The 18,672-nt window shown below is 36.6% G+C and overlaps 1 protein-coding gene across 3 annotated transcripts in view; it reads right to left on the minus strand.

The window, feature by feature from the left end:
• Nucleotides 1-18,672, minus strand: part of LOC126818820 (deubiquitinase MYSM1) — a 168,961-nt gene that overhangs the window by 36,643 nt on the left and 113,646 nt on the right. For all 3 annotated transcript variants that reach the window (XM_050546420.2, XM_050546419.2, XM_050546421.2), the window contains 4 exons: nt 18,176-18,286; nt 17,692-17,878; nt 16,944-17,071; nt 15,763-15,898 (listed from right to left, as the gene is read on the minus strand). In XM_050546420.2, the coding sequence (XP_050402377.1) occupies nt 15,763-15,898; nt 16,944-17,071; nt 17,692-17,878; nt 18,176-18,286 (562 nt within the window). The remainder of the gene's footprint in view (nt 1-15,762; nt 15,899-16,943; nt 17,072-17,691; nt 17,879-18,175; nt 18,287-18,672) is intronic.

Below are 18,672 nucleotides of genomic sequence, written 5' to 3' on the forward strand. Positions count from 1 at the left end.
GACAGCCGAATATAGCACAGGGAGGGCTCAAGGGAGGGAAGATAAATCCTTGAGCCCTCGGGCTATATATTCATATACTCAGCCATATTAAAAACTTGACACTGATGAATTTCAACAAAAAAATTTTTCTGGTAAGTCAAATAAATTTTAAAGTGTTTCTAACGATAGTAAGTAGTAAGAAGCCTTTAATTTCATAAAATTGTAAAGTCACGTGGATCACGTGACTTTTGAGCATATACAGATGAAAAACATGAAAAACACGTGCAAACACAAACTTGTGAGGTCAATCGATGCAAGTTTGTTTAAACTGAACAGGCACACGTAACTTGAACTGGAAAAACAAATTAAAATTGTTATTTTCATCTTTGTTAGAAAATGCAGCGCCTTTCAAATGTAGAACGTCTACGTGCTATAGGTAGGCTCTACGCTGGTCAGTCTGTGCTCACTGTTGCAAGAGCCTTTAATTGTTCACACCAGACAATAATTAATCTTAGAATGAGAGTGCTTCAAACTGGAACTATTGCCGACCACCCAAGGGCGGGAGCACCACGTGTGACGTCACTCCGGGTAGATCAAGCAATACGATTACGTCATCTTAGAAACAGATTTGTCACTGCAACCTCCACAAGTAGAGAGATGTATGGTGGAAGGGTAACTGCACAAACTGTTCGAAATCGCTTGCAGGCTGCTGGTCTTCGAGCTCGGAGGCTCTATAATGGACCAATATTGACACCTCTTCATCGTCGTAAACGACATGTGTGGGCCACAAGACACATAAGACTTACTCAAAGACAGTGGAATTCGGTTATCTTTAGTGACGAATCTCGATTTACTTTGAGATTTGCCGATGGCAGGGTCTGAGTGTACCGCAGACGAGGTGAACGTTGCGCTCAAGTATGCGTCAGAGAAGTTGACCGATTTGGTGGCGGCAGCGTCATGGACGATCTCCTCTTGTTGTTGTCCAAGGGAACTTAAATGCTGTCCAGTACAGAGATCAGATTTTGCAACCTGTTCTTCTTCCGTTTAGGAAGAGACATGGGCCTGGACTAACGTTTCAACAAGACAATGCTGACCCCATACAGCAATTGCTACCAAGAATTTTTTAAGAATTGCTGGTGTCCAAGTCCTGGATTGGCCGTCGCTTAGCCCCGACCTTAATCCTATTGAACACATCCGGGACGAACTGGGTCGACGTGTTCGTCAGCAAGTGAATCCATCACTGACGTTGCAGGACCTTCAACATGCTCTTGCTGAGCAGTGGCGACGTCTTCCTCGGGTAGTGTTTACTAATCTTCTGAGATCCATGAGAAGACTTTGTGTGGCAGTACGAGACGCTAGAGTAGGCCACAACCGTTACTAAACACTTTATTCCGATTGTTCTCCAAGTCTGTGACATCACGAACGTTATCAATGTCAAGGACTTTCGGCGAGACGTATTCTTGCTTTCTGTTGATGTCAAGGTCGTCTGTGCACAACATAACACTAAAATAGTTGCCTTAAACCAAATATTAAAAATCTAGTCCCAAAAATCGCGAGTGTCAAGTTTTTAATTTGGCTGAGTATATTTAAACAGTTTCTAAAATTTAATACAAATTGTGATTTCTAGTGGGTCCATAAGTTAAAAATGCGATTTTTCGAACAATCAGGGGCCATAATCCAGGAAGTTTCGTTCGGATATGCGCGATTATGGAAAGGAACCAAAATCTTTGTGATATAAACATAAATTTAAAGTTTCATCAAAAATAGGATAAAAGTTGTGGCCTCTGGAGGGTCCACAACCTTGATATACCATATTTTTACACTATTTGCATATGAGAGGTGGCCATTTTGTCCGGCAGTTTTGGTCCGATTTACACGAAATCAAAACTCAACCAAAATTACAGTGTAACGTTGAAATATTCTAACGTTTTTTTAAATCGGATAATAATTGTGACCTCTCGAGGGACCATAAGCTAAAAACGCTATTTTTCGTACAATCAGGGGCCATAATTCAGGAAGTTACGATATGTGCGAATACGAAAAGGAAAAAAAAATGTTGTTAAATGTGCACTCAACACAAACTAGGTCATTTCGGGACTAACACATGGTTCAATTATATTTCAATAATTCACGTTCGCGTACGGATCTTTAGCAGTGGGAGGAAACCGGAGGACCCGGAGAAAACCCACGAGGTTGGACAGACGACCCTACTCCTTGTCCCGTACAACCGGGGATTCGATACCACGCCAGTTTCCACCCCTTTTGGTTTAGGTATACTACTGTCACTACCTCATAATGTTATCTCAGTAAGTAACAATGTGCAAATTTATTTCAAAAATATAGTTTTACAAGGAAAATAAATTATAAGATACGTTGCCAGGAAACAAAACATACACCCACAGCAACTAAGTCGTCCGGGTAATCAACAAGAGTTGTCGCATATTTTTTCTTTTGTCAGTAATGAAACATTTATAATACACTAAAATCTTATTAAGAGTAACAACCCATTAAGTAATTATGAGAAAATCATAAGAATTTGTTTGGCTTCTAGTTCTATCCCATGCTTTACAAACACAATTTGTAAAATCGAAAAATAAAATACACAAACATAATACATTTTACACACAGAGACAAACGATTGTAGTACACATAACACTCAATATATAAATCAACACTTGAAGGCACTCTGGTAAAGGACGGTTTTAAGGTTTTTTAGAAACGTAGTTAATGATGATGCATTTTTCAGGGATTCACTTTAACTATTCCATAATTCAGGAGCAGCATACACTGTAACATTGTTACCGTTTAATCTAGCGTAAATAGCATTAATTTCTACTCTGTGTCAAATTATTCATAAATATTGTTGAATTTCGGCGAATAGTGCTCAATTTGTACTTCTATTGAATTTCTAGTGTTTATTTTCTCGACACGTGTTGAATTATAAGCGTCCCGTCTAATTAGCACGACTGTTCAATAATTAGTTGGACCGTTCAATTTCCCGAGTTGTGATTAAAATCAGTCAAGGTGTCCAATTACGCAAGGTGTTCAATTTTGTTGTCAAACATCTAATTTCATGTGCGATGTTCAGATATTACGATGTGTTTAGTTGTGGGTCATCGTTCAGTTTTGCCGTCGAATGTCTATTTTGCAGAACGATGTTGAAATACTGTAATACGTGTTAGTTTTAGTACTGACCTGTTGCGATATGGTAAAATATTATTTTTCAGGATTCATACGATGGCAGGTATCAGTACAAACGCCGCGAAGGTTTGACGAAACACGATTATCGTGTCGTTTTTTGTTGAAAATTGCCACAATATATAACTCGGTGTAGCAGTCGCTATTGTGTGACACAATAGGCCTAGGTGTAATTTTACACGCAAAATTAACAGTATTTATTTGTCATAAACAATCGATGTCAAAATGATATACTGCCACGATGTTATGAATGTTGAATATTTTCGTTAATAATACGGACGCGTTAGTCCACATTGTATAGTGAGAACACGCATGTTCACATATTCTGCACGATATATATGCGGTTATATTTCCAACCAGTCATGTAAAGCTGCATGTCTAGAACATTTTAAAGGACACGTATGCATAAGACTATACATGTATTACACAGTTTAGATATTTATGCTGTGTTCAAATTGTTTTGCATATTTACTGTATAAAGAGTGTATGGTTAAGAATTACTCTTGAATTACGGCAAAGATAGACTTTTAAATTGAAAACTATAAAGGTATTTTGGTTATCGGTCTTACAAATAGAAATAAGACATAAATAGAACTTGCAACGGGATTCGAAAGAGCTTTTAAGTCAGACGTATGCTCGTACTTACCGTAAAAATGAACTGAACGCAACACAAGTCTCCAATGAAAGAGAATATTAGTTAATTATAACTGATATCAAATCCACACAAAAATCCAAGGCACTCGTTTTATTTTAGAAAAGAATAACTGTATTTCGACCGAAGAGTCTATTCCACTCGAACCCCAAATCAATGATGAACTGTCAACTTGTTATGTAGTCATTCACGTGGAGATTGGTTTGAATAACAGAAATGTCCCGTGTATTAAAGATCAAAGAATACATTTGCACGTAGCCACTTTGTTTATCTAAAAGGAGCTTCGGCGCACTTTAAGGAATTATTTTTGACCCAATATTAACCATCGCCAATTTTTTTAATTCATAGGATAAAGTCAATCAACAAACAATACGGGTCTACTTTATTACAAAAAACATTGGTGAACTTATCATTTTGTCTAAAATCATAACGCTAATCAACAAACAATACTACCCACATAACAATATGATGTTAATTTTACGTTACATTTACGTAAAAATGGTCAGTCAGTTTACCATCATTTTGCTCATCTTTTTAACAATAATTTTACGTCAGGAAATGACGTTAATCTAACGTAAACTTTACGTCATTTTTACGTTATATTTACGTCATTTTCTGACGTAAATCTAACGTAAACTTTACGTCATTTTCTGACGTAAATCTAACGTAAAATTTGCGTAAAGTTTACGTCATTTTCGTTAGATTTACGTCAGAAAATGACGTAAACTTTACGTTAGATTTACGTCAGAAAATGATGTAAATATAACGTAAAAATGACGTAAACTTTACGCTAGATTAACGTCATTTCCTGACGTTAAATTGTCGTTAAAAGGATGAGCAAAATGATGGATATCTAACCGACCATTATAACGTAAATCTAACATTAAATTAACATCATTTACGGATGCAATTCTAATGTCAAATTTTGATGAGCAAAGTTACGAAAATATAACCAACCATTAAAACCTTCAAAATTATTCATTATTTGCGGCAGTAAATGGGAAGTACATTCAACCAATAATCAAATTTTCCTGACCCGTGGGTGAGGCTAAAAGTTGAGTGGTCCAACGTGTGCGCTTTAGATCATAAGGTCTTTCATTGAGACAAGTGGTTTGTTTCCACACCCAACTTGAACATGGGTTTTCTCTGGGTCTTCCTACTACTAAAGATTCCTGGTGCGGATGAATTATTCAACTTGAATTGAATCACTTAGTCCCAAAGGACAGTTTATGTCTATTGGATGTTTTACCCCATTGCTCTCTATCTACCCATAACCAGTCAGAATTCTAAATGTATTGCACAGAAAAGTTAAAAATCTAGCAGAATTATATGACAAAATATACTACAAGTATGTATACATATACTTTATTTAAAAGACAAAAATATAATGTTATAAAATACAAAATACACATTTAAATATTAACAGTTTTTATCCACAGCTGTTTGAGAAATGAAGACGGGCATATGCCACACTGTGTGCAGAGCTATGGCGTACTCTTATATAAAATTCCAACTGCCAAGGGATCTTTCACACACACACACACTTGAGTTTACACTGTACCTTGGTTTTTTTGTCCGTTCCATATGACTAGTCAGCCATCCATGTCAGGTCCTCTGTCCGGCATCACTGACAAGGGGAAATGTTCAAGAAAAAGGTCTACATTAGTGCTATGAAAGTGTTGATATGCATATAAGAAAGAAAAAACTGGGATATTGACCAAATTGGGCCAAAACCTATAGCCTCTATCTTATTTACTCAAGGTATTGATGGAATAGGAGTTAACTTTGGAATGAGTGAAATGAAATGGGGTTTAATGTCCTATTCCGACAGGGCTAATGACATGGAAATATGCTATACAGTGTCCTATTATGGAATTTTATCCAGACAGCGGCGCTAAAGCCTACTCTTATATCGAATTCAAACTGCCAAGGCATCTTTCACGTGCACACCAATGTGTGCACAGGACCTTGGTCATTCGTACCATCCAAACAACTAGACAGCTGTCCCTCCTTGTCAGGCCCTCTGTCCTGCACCTCTGACAAGGGGAGGAAACCAAGTCTGGAAATCACGAAGAACTTTCTCGGCCGACACTGGAATGGAATGTTGTGGAATGCTGAATATTGATAGGTTTCGTCCTCTCATGATTCCAGTGTGTAACACAAATTTGAAAAAGATCAATTAAGAATAAACACAGCATCTATTGCATTTGAAAAAGGGAGAATTAACCAAGGAAGGCAAAGTCCTGAAAAGCTGTATATTGATAATGCTTGTCCTTTCACAATCGGAATGATTCACTTTTCACACCCAGTGTACGGACAAACAGGGCCAAAATTGATATGTGGGTGTATAAACAAAGATATATACTACACCAATATTACATGTGTTGCAGAATTGGTTTAACACATTTCAAATATAATTGTAACACGGATATTTGCAATGGTTGATCCATGACAAAAGATTTGAAATATTTTGAAGAGACGCAAAAGGTTACGCAATACAGTCTGCTATGAGGGAAATTTTGCCCGGGCAGCAGCGCTATGGCCTACTCTTGTATCGAATTCCAACTGCCAGGGGATCTTTTATGTGCACGCCAATGTGTACACTGGACCTTGTTTTTTTTGTCCCATCCAAACGACTAGACAGCTGTCCTCGTCAGTCCCTCCGTCCTGCATCACTGACAATGGGAAACCACACCGGAAAATCAGGATGAAATTTCTCGGCCAATGCAGGGATCGAACACCCGACCTCAAGGCTAGCGAGTCAGCGTCTTACCCACTTCGCCACATGATCCCCCCTTGGCCTATGTACATGTAGAGATGAATTTTGAGTTACCTTTATATATATATTTCTATTTTTAAAACCCGCGACAAGTATATTTATATCAAGGATGTAACCCTCTATCAGTTAATCCGTCACGGAGTGGTTGCATTGGTGAACCAGTTCAAAATATTCGTTTCATATCATACCTGACCTTCAAATCCAGGAATTGTAGTCACAACGGGGATCACGTTGGCTAAGTCGGTAAGACACTGGCTATCTAGTCTGGAGGTCGGGTGTTCGATCCCTGCATTGGCCGAGAAAGTTACTCCAGATTTTCCGGCGTGGTTCTCCCCTGTCAGTGATGCAGGACAGAGGGCTAGACAAGACAGCTGTCTAGTCATTAAAATGGGACAAAAAAATGAGGTCCCATGTACACATTGGCGTGCACGTACAAGAGCCCTTGAAGTTAGAATTCGATATAAGAGAAGGCCGTAGTGCCACTTTCCGGGCAAAATTTCCCACATAGCACACTGTATGGCGTATGCCCATCTTCATTAGCCCAGTTCAGAGCAAAACAGTAGGACGTTAAACTTTCATTTCACTAGACACAGCTCTGTTTTCTTTCACCAAAGGGGGGGGGGGGCTGAATGGTTAGCGTGCGCGCGCTGTATCATAAAGTCTGTCATTGAGTCGACGGGTGTGGTTTCGAATCCCCGGTTGTACGTGGCAAGGAGTAGGGTCGCCTGTCCAACCTCGTGGGTTTTCTCCGGGTCCTCCGGTTTCCTCCCACTGCTAAAGATCCCTACGCGCAAGCGAATTATGTAAATAAAAAATTAAACCATATGTTAGTCCCGAAATGACCTAGTTTGTGTCGAGTGGACGGTAAACCCCATTTCTCTCTCTCTCTCTTTCACCAAAGGGGGGTATCAAGTGGCTAAGTGGGTAAGACGCTGGCTCGCTAGCCTGGAGATCGGGTGTTCGATCCCTGTATTGGCCGAGAAAGTTCATCCTGATTTTCCGGCGTGGTTTCCCTTGTCAGTGATGCAGGATGGAGGGACTGACAAGGACAGCTGTCTAGTCGTTATGGGACGAAAAACCGAGGTCCTGTGTAGACATTGGCGTGCACGTAAAAGATCCCTTGGCAGTTGGAATTCGATATAAGAGTAGGCCGTAGCCCCACTGCCCAGGCAAAATTTCCCTCATAGCACACTGTATGGCATATGCTCGTCTTCATTAGCCCAGGTTAGGAGCAGAACAGTGGGACGTTAAACCCCATTTCATTTCATTTCATTTCTTTCACCAAAGACCACATAAATACTTCATTTAGCACTTCTCATTTGAAACAGTTATAGCCTATGTCTTGTCTGGAAGTGGGGTATCATCACATTACCATACAGGGTATAAGTCGATGTTGAGTATAAGTCAAATTGCCAAATTTTACATTTTTCCGACCTACATCCATAATTAAGTAGAGTCGGTATATAAGACTAATGTTTTTCAACTCCACGAGTTTCGGGACTGTTATCCTAGTCTAATACCGTGCCGGTGTACTCCGAAGAAAAGTTGGGCCATATAAATAATGAGGGTCTGGGACAGTTGTCAATAACACTTGCATTTATAAACAAACATGAATCGTGATGACGAATCAGGATTCAATAAAAAAAACAACATAGATATGGCCCATGAAGAGAGAAATTTTACAATAAAAAAAATTAAGAGTGTTGGATATTGAACTGACAATGCAATCAAATGGATTTTCGGAAATGGCATTCTTATATAAATTTCATGGGCGTCAACATCTTGTTTTAGGACTAGTTACCTCCCTTAGACTTTGTTTATGATAATGTAAAAGACCGGATAATCTAGCCTATGACCGATTATTCTCAAATGTTGACAACGCAACCACACTAATATTCGTAGAATATAGAATATTTTTTTCTAGATGATAGAGACTAATAATATGCCAACATTGAAATGTGTGCATAAATATGGTATATATGTTGACAACTTCATTTAGCACTTGTCATTTGAAACAGTTATAGCCTATGTCTTGTCTGGAAGAGGGGGCATCATCACATTACCATACAGGGTATAAGTCGATGTTGAGTATAAGTCAAATTGCCAAATTTTACATTTTTCCGACCTACATCCATAATTAAGTAGAGGCGGTATATAAGACTAATGTTTTTCAACTCCACGAGTTTCGGGACTGTTATCCTAGTCTAATACCGTGCCGGTGTACTCCGAAGAAAAGTTGGGCCATATAAATAATGAGGGTCTGGGACAGTTGTCAATAACACTTGCATTTATAAACAAACATGAATCGTGATGACGAATTAGGATTCAATAAAAAAAAACAACATAGATATGGCCCATGAAGAGAGAAATTTTACAATAAAAAAAATTAAGAGTGTTGGATATTGAACTGACAATGCAATCAAATGGATTTTCGGAAATGGCATTCTTATATAAATTTCATGGGCGTCAACATCTTGTTTTAGGACTAGTTACCTCCCGTAGACTTTGTTTATGATAATGTAAAAGACTGGATAAATGTTGACAACGCAACCACACTAATATCCGTAGAATATAGAATATTTTTTTCTAGATGATAGAGACTAATAATATGCCAACATTGAAATGTGTGCATAAATATGGTATATACTTAACTACACCAATATTATACCTATGTCTTAGAATTTTTTACACACATTACAAATATAATCTTAATAGAGATCTTTGCTATGGTTGATCTATCAGTAAAAATTTGAAGATTTGTAAGGAACGCAAAAGGTTATTGTTTACTGGCTGCAGCAGGGAGCAATAACAGGAACACAGATGATTTTCAACTCACTGATACAACTCAGTTTAAACTTTAAGCCAAAGAGCTGTTATATAATACTGTGACAGGATATCTGCTCTAAACTAACTAGTCATCAAAGAATTGACTGTCAAAAGTTCAGACAGAAAGTATTTTAGGCCTACAATGCTTGTAAAGCTTTGGCCTACATTCTGATGATATTTGTGCTACCATAGATACATATATATCATTACATTATGTGACAAGTAGTAGTGTTTGGCAAGTAGTAGTGTTGTCTAACTTTCATTATAAAGCCCATATAAATCTTTTTAGAACTTCTTTGTCATTACTGCCACCACGGGTGCTCAAATATACATGTAGGATCTGTAAAAAAAAAAAAAATAAATAAAAAGCAACTTTATACTCCCAAAAAAAACGATATTGGGTTAAACGGCCTACTGTTCAGCTCCAACTGGGCTGACAGCCAACCTACTGTGGATCTGTAATGAAATGGGGTTCAACATCATACTGTGCTGCTCAAACTGGGCTAAAGAAGTTGGACAAATGCTTGAAAGTGTGCTATGATGAAAATTTTGACTGGACCGTGTGTACAAAAGAGCTTGGTTTTTTGTCCTATCCGAACAACTGTACATTAGCCCTTACCAGCCCCTCTGTCTTGCACCAGTTAAAAGAGGAACCATGCCAGAAAATCCTGATGAACTTTCTTGGCCACCACAAGAAAAAATAAGCAGGGGAGTAGGACTGAAACCTTTATGTACAAGTATGTACGGGCAAACTTGTTATTTAATGTTATATCATATAAATAGGCCTATGTATATAAGCTTAAAGTCTTGATTATCCATTTTTCAATTAAATTAAATCATTAACATTAACCGCCAGTGTTTGAATCTGTGAACATCTCGAGCACCCGATGGCATTGAGACTTGATTATAGACTTAGCAAGTTAATACATTAAAATGTCTTATAAAAAAATTTAACATTTACAGTCTCAAGAAATACCTACTTAACCTACGTACAATATATAGATTTAGCTCTTGCATTATGCATTATTAAATTTGCAAAAATATCAGTACAATAACAACAAAAAAACCCAACCTGAAACACCCATAAAAATGTTTAGAAAATACTACATGTACTTATATTATAATTAGCACAGCCTGAATTTTAACAGTCTACATCATTAATAAATTCGTTATGTGTTTGATAATTTTTGGATCCAGATTTTTTAAAAACAATTTTGGAACCAGTATTACTTTCGATAACTTAAAGCAATGTTGATTTTGTTTATGAATAGTATGGTTTACGGACAATGTAACTGCATCGTGTTAAAAACAAATACTGACTGTCTGATATACAAAGTTGCGTGCAAACTTTTTCCACGGCCAGATTATTTTTTTATCAACATTAGATCTATCGGTATACTGTCAACGGAAGTTCGCATAAAAAGTGCACTTACCTTCAACTTTACTTTGCTGAATCCCAAATCGTGTGTGTATGTGTGGAATAGCTTTATTTAACTTTAAATCACGGCATCATTTCTTCTTTGGGAAAAATAATAACCTATGCCGCCATTTTAAATCCCAGAATTCCGTACGTTCCGGTCAAACGAACAAACAAAAAATATTTAATAAATAATTGAAGCAATTTTGATAAATAACAACAATAACCGTAACCTATAAAAAAATATTGTAATGTGAATAGAAATAATATGATATAAACCGATTTAAACACAATCATCAACCGTGAACAGATCGTGACCTTGACCTTGCCCGAGACGATAAAAATATATTTGTACATCTACATGTATTTAGGTCTAAAAATGGCGACTGTTCGTTTGAAAGGCCTGTAATATTTCTGATAATGAATCTATTCATATTATTTGTTTGTACGCTCTACCATATTTTATATGAGGTTACATGATTACGTTATATTAAAAGAATAATCAAATCGGGTAATTTTAATTTTCAGAGATAGGTCTTTTATCGAGAGACGATAAATATATGGACTCATATAGCTAGAGTAGATCTCTATGTTAATTGACTGGGTAATTATTATCTATTTTTCAGATTCATAACTTAAAAAAATGGAACTATACCTTATCCCTTGCCAGATCCTCCGCCCTGCCACAGTCCATACAAAATTTCCGCCATAGCACTCTGCATTGCGTATGACTATCTTCAATAGTCCGATTGGTTCAGAAAAGTATAAAAATGAATTTTAAATGGGGTTTGAACATCCTACTATTTTGTTCCAAGTGGGCTAATGAAGAAGGGCATATGCTATAATGGTTAAAATGTTGTGATTTCGGGTTAAAATGCCGTGATGTTGGGTTATCGCCTTACGAAGGGTGATATCAGTCACCATATCTACTGGGTTTCTTTAATACTCTTATTTATAGTATTTTATAGAGTCAGACTAGTGGACTAGTGAATGCACGGATTAGTGCACCCACAGACTAGTGAACCCGCAGACTAGTAATTGGCAATGATGGAAAAGTGTGTAAAGACATGTTTTACAGGTTGGCGTGCACTTAGAACTATTGGTAATGATTATATGTGGAAATGCTGCTCTCCAAGCAAAATGTCTTTCCTAGCACTTCTTCATTAGTAAGTGCGGTAATGCTGCTGTCCATGCAAAATTTCTGTCATAGCACATCTTCATTACTAATTTTGATAAAGCCATGGTGGCTAAGTGCGTAAGATGCTGGCTCGGGAATCCGGAGGGCACGTGTTCGATCCCTGCATTGGTGGAGAAAGTTCATCAGGATTTTCCGACATGGTTTCCCCTTGTCAGAGGTGCAGGAACAAGGACAGTAGTCTAGTCACTCAGATGGGACAAAAAACCGAGGTACCATGTATACATTGGCTTGCACGAAAAGATCCCTTGGCAGTTGGATTCGATATTAGTAGGCAAAATTTCCCTCATAGCACATTGTATGGTATGTACCTGTCTTCATTAGCCCAGTCGGAGCAGAACAGTAGGACAATAAACCGATTTCATCAGGACAAACCTACATGAGGAAAAACCTACATTTCACAAACTTAGTAATTAGTAACGGGGGGTTGGATGGCTGAATGGTTAGCGTGCGGGCGCTGTATCATAAAGTCTGTCATTGAGTTGACTGGCGTGGTTTTGAATCCCCGGTTGTACGTGACAAGGAGTAGGGTCGCCTGTCCAACCTCCGGTTTTCTCCCACTGCTAAAGACCCCTACGCGCAAGCGAATTATGTAAATAAAAATTAAACCATATGTTAGTCCCGAAATGACCTAGTTTGTGTCGAGTAGACGTTAAACCCCATTTCTCTCTCTCTCTAGTAATTAGTAACACACTGGCTAGCAAATGAGGGGTTCAATTTCCGTGTTGGTCGAGAAAAATGAAATGAAATCGGGTTTAACGTCCTACTGTTCTGCTCCTAAACTGAGCTAATGAAGATGAGCATACGCCATACAGTATGCTATGAAGGAAATTTTGCCCAGGCAGCGGCGCTATGGCCTACTCTTATATCAAGTTCCAACTACCAAGGGATCTTTCATGTGCACTCCTGTGTGTACACGTGACCTCAGTTTTTCATCCCTGACTAGACAGCTGTTCTTGTCAGGCCCTCCGTCCTGTATCACTGACAAGGGGAAAACACGCAGAAAAATCTGGATGAACTTTCTCAGCCAATGCAGGGATCGAACACCCGACCTCCAGGCTAGCGAGTCAGCGTCTTACCCACTTAGCGAACGTGATCCCCATGTTGGTCGAGAAAGTTCCCTTTGTTAGTAGTGGTGTAGGACAGAGGACCTCAAAAAAACAGTGTCTAGTCCATCACGTGGGTGTGCACGTAAAAGAACCCTTGACATTTGGAATTTGAAATGAGAGTAGATCATTCATTCATTCGTTTTCTCTTTGTGTGTCACCTAGAGACCGCAACTATTAAAGGAGCTAGATCTCTATTCTTGGGCACTTAGAAATGGATACAAAATGTAATGAAATGAAATGGGGTTTAACGTCCAACTGTTCTGCTCCGAACTGGGCTAATGAAGATGGCCATACACCATACAGTGTGTTATGAGGGAAATTTTGCCCCGACAGTGGCACTACGGCCTACTCTTATATCGAATTCCAACTGTCAAGGGATCTTTTACATGCATGCCAATGTGTACACAGGACCTCGTTTTTTTTTTTATCCCATCTGAACAACTAGACAGCTGTCCTTGTCAGGCTCTCCGTCCTGCATCACTGACAAGGGGAAACCACGCCGGAAATCTGGATGAACTTTCTCGGCCAATGCAGGGATCGAACACCCGACCTCCAGGCTAGCGAGCCAGGGTCTTACCCATTTTAATGACTAGACAGCTGTCTTGTCAGGCCCTTAATTGTTAGTATCATGACATTAAACTGACATTTGTTTTACGTTTTACAACTAATATCAGGTTTATGTTAGAAAACTAACGTTAGATTTATGTTAGAAAACTAAAGTTAGATTTATGTTATAAAATTAACATTAGATTTACGTTAGAAAACTAACGTTAAATTAACGGTTAAAATTATGACATAAAACAAACATTACATTAACGTTAGAAAACTAACATTTTATTAACGTTAGAAAACTAACGTTAGATTTACGTCAGAAAACTAACGTTAGATTTACGTCAGAAAACTAACGTTAGATTTACGTCAGAAAACTAACGTTAGATTTACGTCAGAAAACTAACGTTAGATTTACGTCAGAAAACTAACCATAAACTAACGGTTAGAAACCTGATGTAAAATTTACGTTAGATTAACGTTAGAATTATAACCAATAATACATATATAATTATTATGTCTGAATTCCGACTATATATCAATTGTTAGAATGTGCACACACTTGTAATGTTATTCAATCAAGAAGTATTCAAAGGGAAAAAAATTGGTTAGTAATCCGTCATAAAGTTTACGTTACATTTACGTCATTTTCTGACGTAAAAGTAACCATAACCATTATGACGTAAAAGTAACGTAAATTTAACCAAAGAATTTTACCATTATTGGACGCTAACCAAAATCTAACCATAATGACGTAAACTTTACGTAAATCTAACCATCAATGTTAACTGGGTGCAGGCAGGATTTTTCGAACTAATTAAGGGCCATAACTCTGGCAGTAATTACAGAAATCGTTGAAAAAATGTAGGTATCTTTTTCTCATGACCTTAAACACGGTGTGTAAATCTAAAGTCAATTGGATATTAACTTTGGCCTCTAGAGCGTCCACACGATATTTTAAACTCTGGGAGTAATCAACGAAAATCATTGAAAATCGATAGGCTTCTTCGTCTCATGACCTTAAACACTGTGCATAAATTTAAAATCAATCTGATATTATATAAATACAAATCCAAAATATAATTGAAATAACAAGAAAAATCCAAACAATTTGATTTTTAGAAATATTTATTAAAATAACAAGAATGTTGAAGAAAAATTACAATTTTTTGATTAAAGATACATTATGTAAAATTCAAATAAAGAGCTAGCCATTCTTGCTATAACAGTTCGAAAATTGATAATGTCAAATGAATAATTAGAAAATTTCATGCAAATTTCATGCAAATTACTCTAATGCGAGCAAATATATTAGTCTTTGAAGGATTGACAAGACGTGCAATAATCTCAACCAACGTACTGGTTGATCGAAGCTAAGTCTTGCTCCTCCATTTTTAGCTTAAAACAAAATATGGCTGAACTGTTCTAATCTATATAATATCGGAGAAATCCGATGCCATCGAGAGTTGATTATGGTCTGGATAAGTTAATTACTGTATAATTAATAATTTGAAAAAAAAATTCAGACCTAAAGAAAGACCTGCAATAGGCAGATTTAGCTCTTGCATAATGTATGTGTAAGAAACAATATCTTTTATAATGAAATCAATGGCGCAAACATCATCGAGGAGTTTATCAGACATCAGTCTATATTATTAGTATGTCTATGGTCTAGACCGACCATAAACCATGGTTGGCATTTCCATTGCAGCAACTGCTCGCACTTATATTGTCTTGCCTGGATTATATTAATATAATGAAACTATACACCAAGTTTCATCACTCTCACCAAAATCATTATGTCCCAAAGCATCAACCAATCAAATTGCTTATCTCTGTTCATCTCCATCAAACTCACCTAATAAAACCTACACCAAGTTTGGACATTCTAGCTCAATTAGAAGGAGAGTTATTGTGTCCCAAGGAGCCACGGTGGCTTTCTTCGAAAGTCGGGGGACAAAAATGAAGTTTGCGACAACAAAAATAATAATTGGATTATATTAATATAATAATAATAAAACTTTGTTTTAGAAAAATGTATGTAAATATTGAACTTACTACAATTTAGTTGTGGACAAATATCTTGACTTATAGTTAGACACTGAATCTCTGACTCATTTCCTGTACTTAGTCTATTGTATGGACTGACAATAACACCAACAAATTGACCTCCACCAAGTTTACTAAACCACTCCTAAAGTTACAATATACAGGGTGACCAAAAAGAAACAGAACCCATAACATTTTTTTAAATCCTTCACTTCAGTCTGTGTACGATTATTTCCTTGTTATGGTACTTGTTATTTGAGACTTGGCCTCGATTCGCCATTTGTAAATTAAATCATTAAAAAGCGACCATGTTTTAATAATTCATATAACATTTGAAGTCAAAATAAAAGACTGCAATAGGTCGATTTAGCTCTTTAATAATACATCTTTAATAAAGAATCTTTTACATGTACTATCAATTTGTACTTTCCTTGTCATTTCATCTAAAACATGTAGATTGTGTAATAAGCAATATATAAAAGTAGGGGATATTCAAAAACAATACAAAACTGTGGAAATGCACTGCTGTTTTTATTAGAGGTAACCAGTGTATGCTAATAACACGCCAATTGCCTACACATGAACATAAACAGTTCGTATGGGCGGCTTATCTGACGGCCCCATTTCACTCACAAAGAGATACACCGTCAAAAGTGAAAATGGACGTTTTTGATTTTTGTCTTAATAATGAGTAACTGCTCCACCAATCCTCAGACATTCAGCAATCCTCAGGCATGCTTCTAATCAACCGTCCAATCACGATTTGGGGCAATCTGACCCACTCCTCTTGCAGTGCCATGGCCAATTCTTGTAGTGTTGGGTTGACGTCGACGAACACGTCTCCTGATCAAATTAAACGTAACACACTAAAGCAAAGATACACTAAGCAGTAAATCTTATGCAAGAACCGATAGGAAAGCAAACATGGATAGATAAACCAGCACGCGGCAGTTTTCGTCAACCCTTCCTTGAAGTGTCAAATTTGACAATGAACCCCTCCTCCGTGTATGGCGCTATTGCGTGTCGTGTCACATGTGCAGCTCAGTGGTTCTGTTGGGGCAATAAGTTCTTCATCTGTGAACATACTCTCAAAGCATATCAAGTGACCATGACTATTTGTCATATCACAACCTGCATAGGTATTTGCATTTCAATATCCCCTACTTTTTTTGAAGAGTATATATAAGTACCTGAAATTTGATCTGTGTTTCAATATCTCGTATTGAAGGATTAGGAGAAAAGGTAGGATGGGAATGATACCAACCAACTACTTTTAAACACTTGGAATATATTTCTTCACTAGCTTGAGTCTGGGAAACTAGAACCAAGAAAAACAGTGAGGCTAATGCCCCCTGCCTCAATCCAAAAATAAATAGATGACACTCATTAATTGTTTTTACAAAACATCAAGCAATCAAATTATCAAAGGTATTGATGTTATAAAATTACACGCCAAGCTTTATCACTCTCCATTTGAATCAAAGTTATGTTCCAAAGCATCAACAATTCAAATTACTTAGCCTATGCAGGAAATCATCATATCAAACACAGTTGCAATATTCACATTCTACCTCAAGTTTGTGTCCCAAAAAGTGTGACAAACGGATATACAAACTCATTTTAATAGTTCCATGTTTTCTTAGAAGTGCAATTTTTAAATCATTAGAGATTTATATCTATTCACATAAATGGAACAGGAAATTTTATGAAATATTTACACTTCATTTTCTTGATTATCAATTCTATATTAAATGCACAGAAAACGAAGACAAATTTTTATACAAAAAATGTGTCATAGATTCAAATTAAAAATTTATCTGTATTATTATTGTACCATTATCACTTTATGTAGAAAATGATAAAAAAGAAAATATATCTTATAAATAGATAACATACTGGTATTTAGAAAAGATAAAATACACGTATAGCTAAATATACCTGGATCCATTTCACACTGCATGCAAGTACTCATACTTCTACAGGGTACAGCCATAACAATTTCTAATTGTGCATCATTTTCATTATATATACCTCCTAACATTCCTATAACTTCAGTCTTAGATATATGGGCATGTACATCCATTACAATAAGAGCTATGTTATTAAATTCAACTTTAAATGGTGCCTACAAAGAAATTTAGAATAAATGACACAATAAAGATGATCATAATTAAAATACTTAGTTCAACCTTTGATAATTAAAATTGGAAACTTATTTTGCAGCATTCTATAACTGGTTATTTTTATGGTTTATTAAAGATTTGCCCGCATACCACATTCTGTAACAGCTATATTTTCTGTTCTGTTGAAAATAACAGATATGTTCACAGGTCACCAAAAGAAAAAAACAAAACAATAATTCAATGTTTCTTTGCTAAAATTCGAAGAACTTATATTTTTGTTAATAAAATAAGCCACAGACCTTCTTTTCATCTGTAAAACTTAAACAAGGAACAAGTTTAAACGGATCATAGCTTTTTCTAGAGACGTTCATTATTTTAGGCTTTGTTTCTAGGTCACATCTAGAGGTGTTCTACAAAACAATTTTTATAACCATTATCAATTATATACAATTTGAAATATCCATTCAACTAGTGATGGTGCAAGTTGCTTCATGTCTTGTGAAGTTTGCATTATCCATTAATTTTGTACTACAAAATTGTCTTGGTTAGCATGTGCTGAATTTTCCAGTCCTTTAGCCAAATGACAACAAATCAGCAGATCATGTAAGACATATTGTCTAAAATGCCTTAGTCATTATGTCAAACATGTCAATTCAATTCTTTATTTCTTTAAGTCTACTGACTCATCAAATAACATATATACACAAACACAATATATACACGGCAAGTAAATACAAACATTATAATTACAAATACACAAACACAATATACACATGTCCATTAAATACAAATAGAC

This window comes from Patella vulgata, chromosome 4 (assembly GCF_932274485.2).
Source record: "Patella vulgata chromosome 4, xgPatVulg1.2, whole genome shotgun sequence".
Classification (NCBI taxonomy): Eukaryota; Metazoa; Mollusca; class Gastropoda; family Patellidae; genus Patella; species Patella vulgata.